The sequence below is a fragment of the Anabrus simplex genome, chromosome 1 (genome assembly GCF_040414725.1).
Source record: "Anabrus simplex isolate iqAnaSimp1 chromosome 1, ASM4041472v1, whole genome shotgun sequence".
Taxonomy (NCBI): Eukaryota; Metazoa; Arthropoda; class Insecta; order Orthoptera; family Tettigoniidae; genus Anabrus; species Anabrus simplex.
The window spans coordinates 1,635,923,873-1,635,946,465 of NC_090265.1; the positions used below are offsets into that span (position 1 = coordinate 1,635,923,873).

A 22,593-nucleotide genomic window follows, 5' to 3' on the forward strand; every position below is an offset into this window, starting at 1 on the left:
AATGTATGTACCGTAATCAATTTATGGTGAAGACCATGGAGATACGGCAAAACTTCAAACAACCAAAATTGTAGGTCGTTATATTGTCGTCCAGCGTGCCAAGTTTCAAGAGTGTAGGTGTCTGCTAAGTTGGCAAAATCTTTTTTCAACTTGTTTAAAGCGGTCGAAATTTGACATGGATCGATATGTTCACCTCCTTCCTTGGTATAAATACGCAAGATACTAGAAAAGGCCTAAGACAGTAATGTAGAAGACTAAAGGGGTCGTCTGATGGCGCAATCCATACTTTGATACGACGTACCGTTTTTCCGCAATAAATTTCCTAACCAAAGTCTCCACTATTTAGCGTGCACATTGCCTGGCTCTATATTATATTATATATATAAAACTGTTTGGCTCACTGGCTGGCATAAATGTTTACCCACTTCGGCATGAGCTAGAAACTTAAAATTTAACAATATGATAGCAAATAGGCTGTATTGTGGAAAAGTTCCATATGTTGATTTTGTGTTATTTTTACTTCCCTTGCCTTAAACTAAATTTTGGACGATATGTTGCAGTGCGCCAAAGAATTAAAATTTGCCGCAGTTACATCTTTGGCCTGCAACCGACGGAGAAATTCTAAGGAGTTGAATTGTTTAACGTTTTCATCTCCAGAAGTTATCAAAATCTGGACGCAAATTTCAGTATGGTGCTAAGTAACGTTTCGATAATTTTAGTGGCTAAACTGTAAGTCGTACCGCCAAATGGACAAGACGTTCGGATCCCATCATCAAGGGTTCTACAACTTCGGTCCCGGGAATTTTAGTCGTATCATGATCCTTATGCCTTGGATAGAACTCCATTTTTCAGATTTCACGTCAATTTTTTACAGTTTCCGTAATTAATTTACTGTTTTACACACTTATAAGACCGATAGAATCATGAAATTTGGCAGGCTCATTGGAACGTCTGTGGGCCACAAGTGACCAAATGCATGATTCTAGCACCCTGTAAACATGGAAAAACGAAAGTAATACGTAAACCCTGTCCTCCTAATCCAAGGTTTTAAAGCAATCTACGGTCAACTCGAACAGATACGACAAAACATCAAATAACGGAAATATAGAGCGTTTCAACCACAATAAACCTGCCAAGTTTCAAGATTATAGCTCTCCGTTACGTTAGGAAAATAATTTCTTATTTTGTGAGAATCGTACGTAATTTTCACCACGTCGGAACGTTTAACGCTACCTCGTCTATAAATCGTGAATATACGGTACGAGAAAATATTACAGGACCAAATATGTACGCGAATATATGCGCCGTCTGGTGGCGAATTCGTTCTTCGTAACGAAGTACCTTTTCGTCACAGTAGTTTTCCATGTGAGCACTTGAAATATAGAGGAATTGGGGGTTTGGGGGCGCAGCCCCCAACGAGCGAAAGCGAGTCTATATATAAAGAGTTTTGTCTGTACATTGCTCAGAATTTGGAAAGGATGGTATTTCTGTATCGATCATGTCCACAGTAACAAGAAAATGCAGTTTTTACTGTCTGTCTGTCTGTCTGTCTGTGTGTGTCTGTCTGTGTCTGTGTCTGTCTGTCTCTGTCTGTGTATGTCTGTCTGTCTGTCTGTCTGTCTGTCTGTCTGTCTGTCTGTACACGCATCACGAGAAAACGGCTGAAGAGAATTTAATGAAAATCGGTATGTAGAGTCGGGGGTGAGCCGCTACAATAAATTATTTTATTCACGCTGAGTGAAATCGTAGTTGAGGGGAAGGCCTAAAATTCAATTCTCAATTATTTATATTATTAGTGGTCATATCGATGAATACTACATGACTTCAGTTATGTAGAATTAAATTTATGTTCATTTACGTCTTATGCATTTTTACCGTACCGGCTATGATAACAGAGATATTCCTGAATTTGGATTTTTGTTGCCAAGTCCATATCAACGCCGAGCCCCGACAAAAATGGGTAAACAGAATTTAATGAAAATCGGTATTGTACCATTACGTTACATTTGCGGCCGTAAATGTCATGGAAACAGTGGACAAATATGGCGTACAATAGCTTTAGGCAATGTGCAAATGCACAGAATAGAGATATAGTAAATCGATATCGACCGGTCGCAAAGAAAAGAGTTTCAAGATTAAATAATGAAGGACCATAAAAAAATGAATTGAACCGATTCTTGACTACCTTGAGAAAAGTTACGAGTTGAAGAGGATCAGCACAACCTACTGAAGGAGAAGAAAAAGATTAGCGCAACATTAAATATTAAAGTAATAATATACAGACATCGTTGAAGGCTTTAACTGCAAAATATCGGCAGGAAAAATGAAGATTTGAAGAAGAATATTTATTATTGCAACAGCCAAATTCAGAAGCAAAAAGAGACTACAGCCGAGTCGAACATTGCCGAAATCAATATTATAGCGGCCAATTTATGCTAAGGAAGGCATAATTTATTGTTTCCAAGTGGGAAACAATATCTGTTTAGGATAAAGAATTACCGAAAAGTAGGCCGAGTTAAAGAAATTATCAAATTAAGAAAGATATTTACGACCAATACGAGAACCACAATGCAATTAATACGTATTGAATAACCTACTGATCACCAATGAAATATGCATTCTACCATGTATTTGTTCTTTTGTCATTTCATGAGAACTGGTGACAAAATGGAGTCAGCCTAAACAGATGGATTGATTGCTCAAGATGAAAATAGCTCAAGCCAAGATTCCCAGCCGGAGCCGCAGATGACGTAACCTTTGGACTGCGATGGCTGCCTGTTCCAAGATGTCCTAGGCCAGGAGAAATCCAGCAGCAGAATCCCGTTACGAGATAAGTATTATGAGTTGCATCTTATTGAATTTGAAATTAGTTGATGAAAAATATTTCGTATGAGTGCAGGAGTGCTATCAGTAAGAAATTTAGTGCCAATGAACGGATACAAGAATGTAAATGCCAATTATTAACCGATGATATGTGCCATTTTCTGCAGTATAAATGTAGTGCTTATGAGATAATTTTTGGTTAATGGAAACAAGATCAGAATGAGCATTTGTGCATGTTTAATGCCAATCTATACGAGCAGACCGTGAAACGTTAAACCAGTTGTGGTTATAGAAAATGCATGCGTGATACGAGACGTAACCTAATATTTGAAGTCAATTTGAGTTGCAGACATGGCCAGTACGATAATTGTATTGTAAGGAAATGTTGAAATATTACGGAGTTGCAGTTTGTGAAAGAATATTCAGGCTATTAAGTATTTCTACCGTAACACAGAGGTTATTTAAATGGAGTTAAGTGAATATGTTTTTAAATATGGAGGTATATAAAGGAAATGGAATAATAGTATGGCAAGATGTTATTATGAGGAGATACGTTTTCTGTTCGTCGCATGAGTAAGGGATAGCTGATTGAATTGCGAGTTCCTGTGTTACATGTAATATTTATTTTAGAATTAGTACTGCAAGTGAAGGAATCAGGCCATGTTACGTTGAGTGTATGACTTGAGCCAAACATAATATGTTTCATAGTGACTTTCAAGCTGAATGTATTGATAGGTTACTTGTTTATTGTACGTTACATAATGTAAATATACAAGAATAAAATAGAGTCTCGCATGTATATATATTTGACAAGTTCAGCGCGTCAACGCTAATATGAAGAACGGTTTTCTTTGACAAAACCTTGGCACAGCGAAAAGATATTTGAGAATATAAGTAAATACGTTGGCATATGATTAGGAATTCACGTGGCACGATTTTCGCAGGTTAGACTGATATACTATTATATCTATGGCACTTTGTAGAAAGGATATTTGGTTTATTATGTACATATGATGGTGTACAGTTTTAATTTACTCACTTTTAGCTATGATAGGAATGTTAATAACTGTATTGGTGTCTTTTTGAACCCAGATTTAAACAACGTAATACTTATCTGGTGACGTGATGAGTCAGAAGTGAGAATCCAAACAAGTATCCAAATAAATTCAGACAAATAGACCAAAAGGAAAGATGAAAACCCAAATGATGCCCCAAAGACAGTCCCAAACAGTAATAACAGGAAGATATTCCACTCCCCCTTTGATGAATAAAGTTTTGGTCCCTACCTTTTCCCATAAATCAGCTTAAATACTGAAAATATGATATTATTGAAGGTTAACGTAAATGTAAACAAATATAATGGTAATGTAAAGATTTTCAACTATGTTTATCTCAGAAGTCAAGAATTTAAGAATGATCTTTGTAATTTCGTATGACTTTCTTTTCTTTATTGCCGATAGATGCATTGAGATTCCACTTTATAATATATTAGCATGCTAATAAACTAGATATAGTATTACTATTGCGTTTCTATTCTTAAAGTAACTTATTGTACGTAGTAATAAGATAATATATGGATCAATTGAATTTGTTTATGCCGAATATTAAGCGTTGATCAGGCAATTACACTGACTGACAGAGCAAATGCAACACCAAGAAGGAGTGGTCAGAACTTTATGCCAATTGCAGGGTAGACTGACGTCACTGAGGTATGCTCATGATGTGAAATGCGCCGCTGTGCTGCGCACGTAGCGAACGATAAATGGGACACGGCGTTGGCGAATGGCCCACTTCGTACCGTGATTTCTCAGCCGTCAGTCATTGTAGAACGTGTTGTCGTGTGCCACAGGACACGTGTATAGCTAAGAATGCCAGGCCGCCGTCAACGGAGGCATTTCCAGCAGACAGACGACTTTACGAGGGGTATGGTGATCGGGCTGAGAAGGGCAGGTTGGTCGCTTCGTCAAATCGCAGCCGATACCCATAGGGATGTGTCCACGGTGCAGCGCCTGTGGCGAAGATGGTTGGCGCAGGGACATGTGGCACGTGCGAGGGGTCCAGGCGCAGCCCGAGTGACGTCAGCACGCGAGGATCGGCGCATCCGCCGCCAACCGGTGGCAGCCTCCCACGCCACGTCAACCGCCGTTCTTCAGCATGTGCAAGACACCCTGGCTGTTCCAATATCGACCAGAACAATTTCCCGTCGATTGGTTGAAGGAGGCCTGCACTCCCGGCGTCCGCTCAGAAGACTACCATTGACTCCACAGCATAGACGTGCACGCCTGGCATGGTGCCGGGCTAGAGCGACTTGGATGAGGGAATGGCGAACGTCGTGTTCTCCGATGAGTCACGCTTCTGTTCTGTCAGTGATAGTCACCGCAGACGAGTATGGCGTCGGCGTGGAGAAAGGTCAAATTCGGCAGTAACTGTGGAGCGCCCTACCGCTAGACAACGTGGCATCATGGTTTGGGGCGCTATTGCGTATGATTCCACGTCACCTCTAGTGCGTATTCAAGGCACGTTAAATGCCCACCGCTACGTGCAGCATGTGCTGCGGCCGGTGGCACTCCCGTACCTTCAGGGGCTGCCCAATGCTCTGTTTCAGCAGGATAATGCCCGCCCACACACTGCTCGCATCTCCCAACAGGCTCTACGAGGTGTACAGATGCTTCCGTGGCCAGCGTACTCTCCGGATCTCTCACCAATCGAACACGTGTGGGATCTCATTGGACGCCGTTTGCAAACTCTGCCCCAGCCTCGTACGGACGACCATCTGCGGCAAATGGTTGACAGAGAATGGAGAACCATCCCTCAGGACACCATCCGCACTCTTATTGACTCTGTACCTCGACGTGTTTCTGCGTGCATCGCCGCTCGCGGTGGTCCTACATCCTACTGAGTCGATGCCGTGCGCATTGTGTAACCTGCATATCGGTTTGAAATAAACATCAATTATTCGTCCGTGCCGTCTCTGTTTTTTCCCCAACTTTCATCCCTTTCGAACCACTCCTTCTTGGTGTTGCATTTGCTCTGTCAGTCAGTGTACTTAAATGTATGAGAACTGAATGACTGATTGAACATATAGCTACTCTTCAACGGAACCTACGACTCATCTAGAGTATATGGGAATATAATGGAAGTAATTTACCGTGAGAAACGAATATGCACCTTATCGTTATTGCTCTTATTCATACATGATACCCCTATTTTCATGTAAATTATCCATAAATGATATAATACAGAGTCTAGGTATGATTCCTGACCCTATGTTGTGAATTTCATACCCGGAGCAATGTTTTAACAGGTGAATATTTAATTAATGCTCCAACGCGGCGCAAAAGAGGAAGTCACCGCGGAAACATTAATAAACCAAACGGTACTGTATATAGAGTCGGGGAATAAGAAACTACAGTTTAAGCTATAAAAAATGTTATTCACCCTGGGTAAAATGGTAGTTTATGAGAAGGCACCTAAAATTTAATTTTTAAATACCTATGTTCTTGGTCCTATGGAAAAGTACTACATAACAAAAGTTATAGAGAATATAATTTCCGATCATTTATGTTTTATTCAGTTGTACGGTACCGACTATGATAAGAGTGGTATTTCAGAACCAGAAGACAATTAATAATGTGACGGCCTACAATATCGAAAGCGCGTAACATAGATCAACAATAACGTTACACTGACCGTTGTTTGTTGTAATGTTCTTTGTCTCTTATGCTGACATTCAACTCCGATAGATGGGATTCCTGCTGCGTACCGAGTATAACAGCCTAACTGAATATTGGCGGGAAATAGCTGAGGAATTAGATAACTTTCTTCTTTAGGATGCCAATCCTCTGGTTCATACATTTTCTGATACTGCCGGTAGGCCTACGTAACACACTGGTTCATCATAGTATGCCAGCTATTCGATACCTACTCTGACGCGCTGTTTTGAATGAGCAGTGTGCGCACTTAAGTCAGAGGCTCAGTTAGTAGGAGTAGTAGTATGAACTGGTCTGGAATTACAATTTAGCCCTATTCCAAATTATAGTACCAGAATTCACTAAATAACTGAAAATTCAACCTTGAAAAGAGCCGTTTCTTAGGAAAAGCTTCTTCCTCTTCACTTTCATTAAATATACATTAATTTTATTCCAAATTAACAGCGAAGATGTGGTTTCTTCTCTGGCTTGGAGGAAAAATTGCCTCCACGTCAGATAGTTCTTTCCCCCACCAATGTAGTGAATTGAGATTTTCCGACTCATCGGGTACTCCCAGGAAGCCGATAAGTAAACGGGCATAGTTTTTGCCTTGGGACTATCCACTCTTTGAACACTGCCCCCCCCCCCCCACGGCCGAAAAAAAGGACGACAATTGTTCACGGATCACGGATGTCTGCGTCTTGGTCATTCCAGCTCTGTAGCTTTGGACTGTTAGTTCGGCAGCATAGTACTGTTCGTTAAAACTGAGAAAATGTGTGGTTTTTCATTTGATCGAGTATTTCATATGAAGGCATTGCTTTTAATGGCGCCATTCCTACCGACGTCATTGTAATGACCCATGTTCATTTCAGTTGGGAAAACCACTTAGAGAGTCTTTCTGAGAATCTATAAAGGCAGGCGGAGAGTGAGTGCCTGCCATTATAATGAAAACTCCCCAACCTGATTGTGACTGACGGTAGGCAAGCTGGCCTACCATTACAATGAAAATTCCTTAACCCAGTCTTGATATGAGAAAAGACGTTGGTGACTTGCCCGTCGTGCTTCTAAGGCAACATTAAGAGCTATGCAACTTAATACAATCTTGCTAACAAGGTTTACACTACCTAACTAGAATTCTGTATAAAATTTAGAATTCCGTAGCGAAGCACGGGTACATCAGCTAGTATATATATAAAAACATCTCTGGTAAAACCGCAATTAGAGTATGGTTCCAGTGTATGGGATCCCACACCAGGACCTATTGACACGAGAACTGGAAAAGATTCAAAGGAAAGCAGCACGATTTGTTCTGGTTAATTTCCAGCAAAGGAGTAGTGTTACGAAAATGTTGCAAACTTTGGGCTGGGAAGACTTAGGAGTAAGGAGACGAGCTGCTCGACTAAGTGGTATGTTCCGAGCTGTCAGTGGAGATATGGCGTGGAATGACATTAGTAGACGACTTTGTACTCATCATACTAGCAGTGCATTTATTTCTACCTTGTGGCTGTAGATTACATTCTCTAAGTTTGCCGGTAGAATTCTCAGGTCCCACGACCATTCCTCATTCTCTAGCTACTCGTAATCATCTGCCCTGTCCTTTGAGAAGGAACAAACTTCACTTACAAGGGACAAGAATAAAGATATGGGCTTAGGAAAGATCTCAAATCTACATACAAATGGCGAGAAATAAAAAATGACAGTCAAATTAGCTGCAGAAGTTCTGAATCACTTCTAACGACTTCCAGTATCAGCAGCAAAAGAATGTTATATCTCCATAGTTCCCACCCCTGTTCAGTCGATTTTAAATCACTCTAATCTATGGTCCAACATTCATATTTTTAAACAAAAATGGACTGTAAATGTTGTCGAGCCCAGCTTTGACGAATGGCTTCTACAATTTAGCAATGGAGAACTAGACGAAAATTGCACTGAGATTTCACAAAACCAAATTCCGAAAAAATACTATAAAATATTAGTTTTTTCGCATCCAAACGAGAATACAATTTCTTTTCCTATAGTATCAGGACAAATTAACATCATCAACCAACAAGTTCTAAATATTCTGAAAGGTGACAAACCAGAATACTTTAGAACTGACTGCGCAGAATGCGATGATGTTTATGAAGCAGTTTTCTCAGCTTTCTTCTTCCTTCAGGCACGCCACCTCACAAGATAGACATTAAAAATGCATTTTAATATTCTTCACAATCTAAATGCTATTGCTGTTTTGTGAAGTGGAACAAGTTTGACTGTGGTAAAGATACTACAGTTAATTATGTCTAGGTCCGCCTTGTCAATACAATTCAAAAATGCATTTTACACAGTTCCAAAAATTAGGGGAGCATGTTTTGTAACGTCTGGTATGTGAACATTAATTTTGTAGATGGGGTTCCAATGGTTTTACAGTATACTTTGTGTCTTCCCCTCTCGGAGAACAATCATCGAACGAGAAATGCAACCAAGCAAGCAAAGGGCGCCAATCTTTAAGTTGAGGACTTAAAGATAAAAATTTATAATCAAGCTTGGACGGACTCTTATCACAGGGGTGGGGTGATAGTGCACTAATCATTAAGCAGGAGAATTAAAAATCAAAAGGCTAGTTAAGGCAGATTGATTAAAGTGAACTTGAAAAATACTATTTATTATATTTAATATAAATGACGACGGTTTAACGAGAACTGAATTTAAAATGGAAAATGAATTTAACAAAAAAATGAATGACTCTACTTCGCGAAAACTTGCAATATCTTTAACTCGCTTGCTCACCATGTAGTCTTGTTCTGCTGGTCCTGGGAAAGCTTCCATCCTTGTAGCGGGAACATCATCGGTCGTCTTTGAGATCTCTTCATCTGCGGCTATGTACCATTCCTGCCTTGCCAATTGCACCCACCACTAATTGGAAGATGACTTCAAAACTAACACTCCCTATTATGCTTTATCCCATATATTGGAGATAAGCCCTAAGTCATAGTTAGAAGAACCACCTTGGGTTATATAGAGAGGATACTCAATTAAGAATCCTTCCAACTTTACTGAAAATGTTCTCTGAAGTTTCATTTCTATCTAGATTAAAACTATCTATTGACTTAGACTGGTTCAAACCGGTCTTGTAGCCGTGCTGTACGTAATTCCTGATGAGAGTGGCTATACACCCCTCATTCAGAATTTCTAAGTACCGAGACGAAGAATCAAGTAGATTATCACGTAGAAGATCAAGTAGCGAATGAATACGTAGAATAATGTAGAGAGTCTCGTAGAAGATCATAAGAAGATCATAAGATGAAGCCACGAGCTCCAACACGCCCTTTTATAACCTTCTCTCGCGCTAATTACAGGTCGCTACACATGGTCCAATCAGATGACACGTCTCTCCCCACTCCAGATATTAGAGTTGACGGGCCATAACCAAGATATCAACTGTTCTTCTATTCGTCCTTTCACTCAGTATCCATGGCAACATGACGCTCCTTTGAAAATATAGGCGGTGATCAGTTTGAATAATTCTGGTCGAAATACGGTAGCTTACGTTACCACGCTTGAACACGTGCTCGCTTTTCTCAGAACTTGATGTTTAAATTTGTCCTTCCTTCCTCCTCGGTGATGTGGCAAGATAGAGGAAATCTACTGCAAGTTAATTTTAACCGACTGTCGCAAGAATCTAAGTGAATATGAGGATATTCAGCCCTCGTTTACAAGTCGTAGTTACAAAGTAATGAAATGATAGTGAGCAAATGATTAAACATGAATTATAATACAATTACATACCAAGATAAATATCATGACGTTAAATTCCTGAATTAATTACACATAATAAAATTAACATAATTACACTGTAACGTCTGGAACGTTACATACGCCCCCATGAGTTCTTAACAAATATCACATGAGTTGAGAACTCACACACTTACTCCCACATTGACTGGAAATACCTCTATTACTTGCCCATAACGAGCGACATTATTTTCATACAATTAATTATATCTCTCTGTGTCCATATCTCGCTTAGACTGCTTACCATTGCGACTGTCTGTTATTTCAGTTCATCTTGAGGTTTAGATGCTAAATTATGCCCAACACAAGCAACTTTTCATTTTTGTAAAAAACAAGATTACCCTAGAGAATATAACATAATATATACAATTCAGATTACAAACTCTGCCGAGTGTCTATTTGTCCTTTTACTCTCCATCATTCCGACATTCTTTGCTAGATAGCAGTAACACGTTCTCTTCCAATCTTTTACATTAAAACCATGGAAAACAAATGATACAAACAATTTACACTTTTATCACTCTTTCGAATGTTTCAACCTTATCTTGAAGCATTATGTAATACACTTCACACAAATACACACGTAATTTAAGCTCACGGTAAAATTATTGCAAGTTAGAAATGCACATACGGGAAAATTAATTATTTGCCGTCGTCAGCTTTAATTAGCCTTCGGTAACATCTCAGAAAACAAATAATATATAAAATTTCATGGCCTCACATACGAAAAACAGATGATCTATCGTCAATGAACGAGCGTAAATCTACCGCCACACAAACACCTTCCTTGTTTACAAACACAACTAGGAAATACCACCACAATTGAGACGTAAACACATACCGCTCGTAGTCTGACATAACAAGTAGCAACTTCCCCGAGTTACTGACCTATATCTTACAATCCGGTTCAGCCACCTCACACGACAGGTATCTCCGTAAACTACTAATGTTATATGAGCCATTCATTACGCTCTCGCCATCCGCTAACTTGTAAGCACAGGGTCCTAGTTTTCTATGTACTTTATAAGGGCCTTGATATAAAAGAAAAAATTTCTTTGTTACCTTATCCTCACTATTTGACAACATGGGAACTCTCACCAAAACCATATCACCTACCTCAAAGTTATCAAGTACCTTACGTTTCTGTTGCCTTTTACGTTTATCTCCAGATTTAATCAGGTTCTCCCGTGCCAGTCGGACGTAAAATTCAGCATTACGAGGTGGTTCCTCAGGCAAACCTAACACTCTCACTACGCTCTCGCATTCAATACACAAACGTATTGATCCATCAGACTTAGGCACGACAATTAAGGGATTAACATATTGACTGTTTGATAATTCAATCACATCGTCTGCTAACATAGCTTGAATTTGATCCTCTACGGCTTTTGCATATTTGTGTGGTATCGGATACCGCGGTTCGCTGAATGGAGTCTTATCCAGCACAGAAAAAGAATGTTCATACAGATGGGTAACACCAGGTTTCTCGGAGAAAATCTCCACGTGTTCACATAACACTTCAAATAACTTGTCCTTCTGGATTTCATTTAACTCATTTCTACTTACGGCTTCTTTCAAGCCACATATTTTATCCTCATGAATCCACAACTGGCACAACTTCAGGCCCTCACTAGCCTCTTCATTAACTTTAGAAACCTCTCTCATTCTCCACACTGTACTAACTTCCGTTTTCCTCTGAATTTCCTCCTCAAACTTGACCTTGATATCCTCATTATTCCACCTCAAATTTAGCACTAGATCATTGTAATTTAACTGAGCCAATTTTAACGTTAACCAGTCAGATCCCAAGATAAGATCAAATATCAAATGCGGAATTACCAAACATATCTGAACGCTAATAAAATTATTAATACAGATCGGGTCAGCTACTTGTTTACAAATTTGCTTAGACTTCTTTCCAACAGCCGTAATGATGAAAGTAGACTTAACAGGCATTTCCTCCAACTGAATACCCTGTTTCACTAATGACTCATACCACTGAGAACTAATACATGATATCTGGCTACCAGAATCAATCAAAACATTAACCCACGCCCCCCAGACTTTCAATTTAACAACGGGATTGACTACTTTATTACTTGAATCTCCATTATTCTGCTCGGGTTCATACAACAAATCGTCTCTAACATCTAGGTCATATGGTAACACTTTCATGGCAAGACACTTCGCTACCTTCGTACTAGGCTGGAATTCTGACCTAACATTACAGCCTCTAGTTAGTTTAAAGGTTCCCTTTGTGTATTGACGTTGGACTCATTAGTACATTGCTCTGGCCTCCGTTGGGGATTTCCTGTCCTATATTCAGGTGCTCCGCTCCTGCTGTTCTGCTGAGTTCTGAACTGATTGCGAGTTTCGTGATTCTGTGTTCTACCGTTATGTCTCATTCCGTTGTGATGACTAAAGTGCTGAATATTCTCCGTTCTACTCCTAAGGTTACCTAACGCATCAAAACTGCCTAGTAGGTTCTCCATCTCCTGAATAGTTCCAACTTTTTGCATGCAGGCCGCTTCTCTCACCCTGTCCGGAAAATGTCTCAAAAGTAGTCTTACTACATCAGACCCCTCGGTTATACCATCTAAGTTCTGACAAATCATGACATGTGCCAGGAAGTACTCGGTCATAGTAACTCCCTCATGCTGTTTGTACCTCCCAAATACCACCCTTTCTCTCTCCCGAGCTTGTATCGCTTCATTCCAGAATTTCTCTCTAAACTTATTTCTGAATTCTTTCAGGTTCGTCATCGTCTGCCTATATACCATGAACCAAGACCGAGTTTCTCCTACAAAAGCATGGTCAATATTTTCCATAACGTCTTCCCAGTCCATAGACCCTTCCTCTAGACGCTTTTCAAATCGTTTTTCAATCATCTTAAGGAAATCTAGCGGGTTCGTTTGTTTCCCATTAAATTTAGGTAGTTCAATTTCCCTAATGTAGCTATTTCCTAGACAGTGCCTTCCCGTGAAAACCTGTTTATCCTTTGCCACCTGTTTTAACTTATTTTCTGCTTTCTCCATCCGGCATTCTACATCTCTGTCTCTCCTATCAATTTCTCTCTCCAAATTAACCTGCTTCTCTTTCAATGTCCTAATTTCAATCTTATTCTCTTCAGCTATCGCAAACCTTTCTTCACTTGCCCGGGTCTCATCTTCTATTCTAAGCTTTACCGTGTCAATCTCTTGTTGGACGTGGTCTTTAAATATCCGTATTTCCCCTCTTTGAGTCTCAACTCTCTTATCAATACTAGTGACCTGCCTCATTACTTCCTCCCTAGTAGAGTTGTTTTCCTTCCCCATTAATTCTAGGAATTGACTTCTCTGCTCTGCAAACTTTTCTTCTACCTCTTTCCCTTGTCCTACATATTCGCTTTTCTGGTCCTCTAATCGCTTATTAAAATGTTCATTTTTTACCACCAGATCGCGTAACTGCCTACTGTGTTCGTCCATTCTCCGATTCGCTTCCTCCTTATTTTCCCTCATCTCCCTGCTTAATTCAGCTTTAGTTTGTTCTAACTGTTCTTTAAGTTCAGATTTAGTTTGTTCTAATTCACTTTTAAGCTCAGATTTAGTTTGTTCTACATCTGTTTTAATTTGTTCCAATTCATTTTTTATTTCAGATTTACTGTCCTCTATCTTACTTAACATTAACTGCATCATTCCCATTAACTGATCATTATTATTACTTTTATTGTTAGTGTTTACTTCCGCTTCGCCCCCCATCCTACTATCATCTGACTCCATACTGACTTCTTTCTGCTTGCCTTCACTCTCCATACTACTTACACTTCTATCTTCAATTTCCTCTACAAGACTACACAACTCTTCCTCTGAACTCAATACGTTATTGCCTTTTATCGCCCGTCCACTGCGCAACATCCTCTCCTCTTTCGTCTGATCAGCCATGACCCTTCCCACAATCAAACACTCCTAATGAAACGTGGATATCCAAATTTTGCCCATAATACGAATTCTGATACCGTTACTGTCATTAACTGCTCCGTACTTAATGATTTTCTCGCCACACGTTGGAGCGGCATTTATGTGTCTTCCCCTCTCGGAGAACAATCATCGAACGAGAAATGCAACCAAGCAAGCAAAGGGCGCCAATCTTTAAGTTGAGGACTTAAAGATAAAAATTTATAATCAAGCTTGGACGGACTCTTATCACAGGGGTGGGGTGATAGTGCACTAATCATTAAGCAGGAGAATTAAAAATCAAAAGGCTAGTTAAGGCAGATTGATTAAAGTGAACTTGAAAAATACTATTTATTATATTTAATATAAATGACGACGGTTTAACGAGAACTGAATTTAAAATGGAAAATAAATTTAACAAAAAATTGAATGACTCTACTTCGCGAAAACTTGCAATATCTTTAACTCGCTTGCTCACCATGTAGTCTTGTTCTGCTGGTCCTGGGAAAGCTTCCATCCTTGTAGCGGGAACATCATCGGTCGTCTTTGAGATCTCTTCATCTGCGGCTATGTACCATTCCTGCCTTGCCAATTGCACCCACCACTAATTGGAAGATGACTTCAAAACTAACACTCCCTATTATGCTTTATCCCATATATTGGAGATAAGCCCTAAGTCATAGTTAGAAGAACCACCTTGGGTTATATGGAGAGGATACTCAATTAAGAATCCTTCCAACTTTACTGAAAATGTTCTCTGAAGTTTCATTTCTATCTAGATTAAAACTATCTATTGACTTAGACTGGTTCAAACCGGTCTTGTAGCCGTGCTGTACGTAATTCCTGATGAGAGTGGCTATACACCCCTCATTCAGAATTTCTAAGTACCGAGACGAAGAATCAAGTAGATTATCACGTAGAAGATCAAGTAGCGAATGAATACGTAGAATAATGTAGAGAGTCTCGTAGAAGATCATAAGAAGATCATAAGATGAAGCCACGAGCTCCAACACGCCCTTTTATAACCTTCTCTCGCGCTAATTACAGGTCGCTACACATGGTCCAATCAGATGACACGTCTCTCCCCACTCCAGATATTAGAGTTGACGGGCCATAACCAAGATATCAACTGTTCTTCTATTCGTCCTTTCACTCAGTATCCATGGCAACATGACGCTCCTTTGAAAATATAGGCGGTGATCAGTTTGAATAATTCTGGTCGAAATACGGTAGCTTACGTTACCACGCTTGAACACGTGCTCGCTTTTCTCAGAACTTGATGTTTAAATTTGTCCTTCCTTCCTCCTCGGTGATGTGGCAAGATAGAGGAAATCTACTGCAAGTTAATTTTAACCGACTGTCGCAAGAATCTAAGTGAATATGAGGATATTCAGCCCTCGTTTACAAGTCGTAGTTACAAAGTAATGAAATGATAGTGAGCAAATGATTAAACATGAATTATAATACAATTACATACCAAGATAAATATCATGACGTTAAATTCCTGAATTAATTACACATAATAAAATTAACATAATTACACTGTAACGTCTGGAACGTTACAACTTTGAGACCTTACCTACTCAGGGTATGTCAAATCGAAGTTATACACAATCTGTAGGAATAGCCGTGCATTAAACTGACAGGTGACCCCTCAAAATAAAGTGAATAGCGGTGCATCCGTGTGTCGTTGTGAGGTACACAGACTACTGCGGTCATTTGAGCACGTTGTGCGTAAACCAGCACATCCCGTGAGACATCTTGACGAGGTTCAAGTTGCATGGGTCGTCACTTTGATCCAGGAGGAATGGACTTTTCGTCGTGTTGCTGTGGATCTCAATGTCCCTCCGTCAGTTATTCGATGCTTGTGGAATCGCTACAATGAGACAGGCCAGTTCACAAGGAGGGTTGGACAAGGTCGTGGACGCATGATAACCCCACAAGATGAAAAATATCTGACCATCTGTGCGTTGCGGCGTCGTTCAGCAACCGCCAGAGAACTGCAACAAGACCTCAGGTGGGTCACTGGAGTCACGGTGTTTGACCAGACAGTAAGGAACAGGTTCAGAGAAGTGTCCTTACGACCCAGACGTCCTGTTCGAGTGCCCCGTTTAAAGCAGCAACATCGCGCAGCTCGCCTTCAGTTTGCCCGTACCCACGTCAACTGGCAACTTCGCCAATGGAGACCTGTGGTGTTCACAGACGAGTCCAGACTTCCCTTGACACAGCATGATGGACGTCAACGTGTATGGAGATGCCGGTATGAGCAGTACATGCCAAATGTTGCCCAGGAAGGTGACCTATTCGGACAAAGTTCTGTGATGTGTGGGGTGGCATCAGTATTCATGGCGTACGGATCCTGTCGTTGTCCGTGGTAACCTAGTCGCTGCGGGGTACATCGAGCAGGTACTACTAAAGCATGTGTTGGTTGCTCCATACGGTGTTGGTCCTGAATTCGTACTCATGCACGACAACTCCAGGGCTCATGTAGCGCGCATCACCAGAGCTGTGTTGCGAGAAGTGTACTGATGGAAATGGCCAGCCTTAATCGCATCGAGCATGTGGGATAGGCTTGACAGAAGTGTTCGTGGTCGTCCTGTTCCATCACAGACTCTGCAAGACCTCGAACAGGCTCTCATTGACGAATGGGACCTGATATCGCAACGTAACCTAGTCGACTTATACGGAACATGGCACGTAGGTGCCAAGATGTGATAAATGCTCGTGGAGGACATACACCATACTGAAGCTCTCCAACTGTGATAAAAATACACCCTGGATGTTTGTTATCGCTTTGTTTTCGCCCCTATTTGGACATTTTCGTTTGTGTTCTAAAAATGAACGCGATTCCATCGATGTCCTTTTGTATTATCGGCACACTTTAACTTGGTGCATTTGTGTACGGGGGTGAGGAGTAAGGAGGGTTCCGGTAGTGCTGCCAACTGAATGAAAATGAAATCGGAATTGAATCGAGAATATGATCGATCGATATGACGTTTCTAAACCGTTATTATCTTAAGCGAACAACTGTGACACATACACATTATATAACATTATATAACATTTCTCGATGCGAATCCTGATCCTAGCATGAATTCTATAGTTTGGCTTTGCTGTGTAAACAACAACAGTAGTAGTACGTAAAGTGTACGCCAGATGTCACACAACGATGCTTAAGCGATTTATAGTTTGTGTTTCAAAGGTTGCCAGTACGTATCTCGAATATTGCCGAGGTCGACCGATTCAGTACTAGGGTGTAAATGCACCAAAATAAAGTGTGCCGATAATATACTTCAACGGTAAAGAAAAAAGGTTTAGTTGGTAATATACCCGGGTGTGAGGTTTTGTTTTGTGGAGTGTGGCATAAGTTCAAAAACATGCTCCTCTAATATTTTTGAACAGTGTATATATATGGGTGGATTCATAATACATTTTTGTATTTTTAAATTGTATTGACAAGGCGGACCTAGACATAATTAATTGTAGAAATTAAGTAAATACGGAAAATTGGTGGCCATCATGGTGAAGCTAACAGATATGTGGTAAAGCCAGACAAAAATATTCTTCATGCAGAAATTATTATCATTATTATTATTATTATTATTATTATTGCAAGTTGCTTTACGTCGCATCGACACAGATAGGACTTACTTTCTTTCTTTCTTTCTTTCTTTCTTTCTTTCTTTCTTACTTACTAATCAGCAAACTAGGGACCACGAAGGTTTCATTATACATTCTGGCGTTTACTCAGTTATGGATGAATGTACGTATCTTTCAGCATAGCTCTCAAGCAAACATAGTACACATATGGCTTATTATTTGAAAAAAAAATGGCTGTGGGGGCAGGACTCCCAACACCGTGACCCTCTAGATGCCATTTAAGTACCAGTTGTGCTGCATAGGCATGGTGAGAAGTGGTGATGAAGAAAATTTCGAAACTGACTTAGGCTAGTTCAATTGAATCGATTATTTCAGAAACCAGTCAAGCGCCAAGTCTGTCATTTTTGGGAAAATGAAAAAAAAAATGTCTAGCATCAGATAAAATGTTATGGTAGGGGTTTTAATATTTTAGCTTGCAAGCATTATATCTTAATAGTTTCTATCTAAGGAAAAATATTTTGTGCTTATTAACTTTGCTGTAAAAAAATCCGAAAAAATTCCACTTGACTGGTTTCTGAAATAAACGAGTGTTGCAAACATGTTTTTATGGGATAATTCTGGAATTTTAAAAGGATTTTGTCATAAAACCCATATTTGTGGAAATAGAAAATATTTTAATAGGTTTAGACTACATTGCTGTTACAAACATAATTATTAAAAGGATGAAATCAGCAATGTCTGCTCGTTACAGGAGGTAATCAATCCTCACAAAGAAACTCCGTAGGCCTTTGTAAAATGCTGTCATAAAAGTGTTCATATCGCATATTCTTGATAGCCCTCGGTGTAGGGGTAGCTTGCCTGATTCTTACACGGAGACCCCGGGTTCGATTGCCGGACAGGTCAGGGATTTTTACCTGAGGGCTGGTCCGAGGTCCACTCAGCCTACGTGATTAGAATTGAGGAGCTAGTGTATCTGACGGTGAGATAGCGGCCCGGTCTAGAAAGCCAAGAATAACGGACGAGAGGATGACTACACGACACCTCGTAATTTGCAGGCCTTCGGGCTGAGGAGCGGTCGTTTGGTAGGCCAAGGCTCTTCGAGGGCTGTAGTGACATGGGGTTGGGTTGGGTTGGGTTTGGTGTGGTTTGGTTTGGTTTGGTATATTCTTGATATTGATGGGCACCTCAAACAAAAACAAAGAATAATGTAGGGCTCAGGGCAGGTACTTCCTTGCCCAAGTAAGAAATAGAACCTCCTCCTTTTACCCTTGCATTCCGAATAATATTACGCATGTGAGTTTGTTTGTCTACCACTTCCTCGTTTTCTTTTAGATACAGGTTCGTCTCCTGAACTTTCAGACATATCACTACGATTATAAAAGCACTGCACTAAACAAGAGAAACACTTTTTCAATCAGTTATTCACAAAACTACGAACATGCGATTCTAGAAACACAACAATGACAGCTGGTTATTCTGGATTCAGAGCAGCAGCGCCAAGCGAAAAGGTGCGATACATCACAAAATGTACCAGCAGTTTACTGCAGAAACCAGCCAAGTGGTGTCACTTAACTGGTTTCTGAACTAAATACGAAATTCAACGTAATGCCTGACCATTATAGGAGGACGTTTCTTGACTGGTTTCAGTACCAAAATGTGCGTATACCCTCTTAGTAACATGTTCTGCCAATAACTCATTTATTCATTTTTTGGCACTTGACTGCTTTCTGAAATAATCGATTCAATTAACGAGAAACAAAATAATCTATAATTAAACCTTCAAATTAAACACAGAACAATAACACTTGATCTACAAAAAGTTCTTAAAATATCAGTCAACATCTCAATAAAGAAATTACGAATATTCGCTTCATACATAATTAACGGGTAATAAAATACTTAAAAGTAAACAATCAATAAAGTGTCCGGGTAATACAGCTATTATAATATACACTTTCTAATCAAATATATTATAATCATTATAAAATAGCAAAGCCATTTTTATTAACAGGGCTGATTTAGTTATTTTATTATTATTATTATTATTATTATTATTATTATTATTATGATTATTAATTATATACAGTCGTATCAGCACACACTTTATTAAAATATAACCGGTTTTCGGACACTAAGGTGTTAAAATGTAAATTTAAATTTAATTCCACATGAGTGTGTCGTCAAAATTGGTTAAAGTGAGTTTAAAATGTAGCCCTGTTGACATCAACTGTAAAAATAAGAAAAAGAAAAAAAACAAGTGTAAAAGTATGAAAATAATACACATAAACTTACAATGCTGTTGTAAAAGGTATGGACATACGATAGGAAGGGCTGGCTTTTCCTCGTGCTCAGGCTGTTGGTCGAGTACCGTTCAGCTTTAAGTACGGAACCGCGCTGCAGGCACATGATGTTACGTCACCTCAAGGTTGTAAACAAAATGTTGCTTGCGACTGTTTCATTTAAAATGTTATCTGGATCCCTTGTCTGCGCCAAAAATATCTCAATGTTTTCATGTGTATTTCATTCAAATCCATAATTACCCTTAAAAATTAATTTCATGTCCTTTTCGATCTTGAGTTGACGTAACATCATGTGCCTGCAGCGCGGTTCCGTACTTAAAGCTGAACGTTTGTCAGTACTCGACCAACAGCCTGAGCAGAAGGAAAAGCCAGCCCTTCCTATCGTATGTCCATACCTTTTACAACAGCATTGTAAGTTTATATGTATTCATACTTTTACACTTGTTTTTTTCTTTTTCTTATTTTTACAGTTGATGTCAACAGGGCTACATTTTAAACTCATTTTAACCAATTTCAACGACTCACTCATGTGGAATTAAATTTCATTTCTAACACCGATGATGGACCTTAGTGTCCGAAAACCGGTTATGTTTTAATAAAGTGTGTGCTGATACGACTGTATATAATTAATTTTAAAAATTCAAATATATCATGCAAATCATCTGACGTGGCGCTGTGCAAGGCCCGCGGGGGTTATCTTGCCCTTGGGTGTGCTTGCGCAGAAAGCTGATAATAAAGTCAGGACTGCACTCACCTTGTTGAGTAGGACGATAATGCTTGTCATACAAATGGTAGGCTCGGGCATGTGCTATCAGCACGTGGTGGGACGCCAGGTAATCACCAACCCCCGGCTTGTTCAATGACGGAGCCATTTGTCTCTCTGTCGCGTAACCGGCTGCGAATACTGACGGCTCGTTGAAGGTGAACCACCACTTTACCTTCAGAACAAAAAACAAACATACTTCAACACCCACTGGTTTATTTTCTAGGAAGTTGGCAATTTGTAATTTATTTCGATATTTGATAACAATATGCCCCGCCTCGTTGGCTGAATGGTCAGCGTACTGGCCTTCGGTTCAGAGGGTCCCGGGTTCGATTTTCGGCCGGGTAGGAGATTTTAACCTTCATTGGTTAATTCCAATGGCCCGGGGGCTGGGTCTTTGTGCTGTCCCCAACATCCCTGCAACTCACACACCACACATAACACTATCCTCCACCACAATAACACGCAGTTACCTACGCATGGCAGATGCCGCCTACCCTCATCGGAGGGTCTGCCTTACAAGGGCTGCACTCGGCTAGAAATAGCCACACGAAATAGGTTAATTAACACTATGCCATATAAAAATAAATTTCAAGGGAGTTGAATGTTGTAGCATTTGACGTTAATGGCTTTGGACTTAAAATTTACACGAAGCTGAACAATATACTGTGTACAATGCAGACACTGAACGGTAAGAGATAAAATGTGAACGATGTTCTTAATTTAGTGTAATCTTAAAATGTAGACATTCTGTTTCCTTCCTTAATCCGTTTACTGTAAAGGGTTGTTATTCTCCTCGGACTCAGCGAAGGATCCCACCTCTACCACCTCAAGGGCAGTGTCCTGGAGCGAGAGACTGTGTCGGGGATATAACTGCGCTTGAGGACCAGTACCTCGCACAGCCTATGCTGAACAGCGGCCTTCTGGGGTGGAGGGATGGGAAGATTGGAAGGCATAGACAAAGACAACTAAGGAAGCGCCCGTCGCATTAAGCTCAGTACCATCTCGGCATTTGCGTTGAGGAGAAGTTGGAAACCACGAAAAAGTTAGTTTGAAGATGGCTCAGGCGAGATTCGTACCCTCCTCTACACAGTTGACCTCTCAAGGCTGAGAGGACCCCGTTGCAGTTCTCGTACCACTTTACGAATTTCATGGTAGAGCCAAGAATCGAATCCGAGCCTCCGGGGGTGGTAGCTATTCACACTAACCAATACACCACAGAGGCGGACTTGTAGATTTACACGACCATTAAATGACATACTACCGAGCTCGATAGCTGTAGTCGCTTAAGTGCGGCCAGTATCCAGTATTCGGGAGATAGTAGGTTCGAACCCCACTGTCGGCAGCCCTGAAAATGGTTTTCCGTGGTTTCCCATTTTCACACCAGGCAAATGCTGGGGCTGTACCTTAATTAAGGCCACGGCCGCTTCCTTCCCACTCCTAGGCCTTTCCTGTCCCATCGTCGCCATAAGACCTATCTGTGTCGGTGCGACGTAAAGCAAAAAAAAAAAAAAAGACATACTTGTATGTTGGGACATTGGGTCGTGTTGTTATATATCGTCGTTGTGCCTCGAATACCATTATGTGACAATGTTGTCGCATAAATACAGACCGCAGCACATGCATCACTAAGGCTAGGCCACACACAGCACGATTTCCGGCACGAGACAAGAGACATGGCGCCTCTTCTAGGTCGCCCGCTCCAGAATGGACCG

The 22,593-nt window shown here is 40.3% G+C and overlaps 1 protein-coding gene across 1 annotated transcript in view; it reads right to left on the minus strand.

Annotated features, from left to right (window-relative positions):
• LOC136881344 (myrosinase 1) overlaps positions 1–22,593 on the minus strand; it is a 105,333-nt gene that overhangs the window by 56,073 nt on the left and 26,667 nt on the right. The window contains exon 5 of the mRNA XM_067154146.2: positions 20,870–21,053. Coding sequence (XP_067010247.2) covers positions 20,870–21,053 — 184 coding nt within the window. The remainder of the gene's footprint in view (positions 1–20,869; positions 21,054–22,593) is intronic.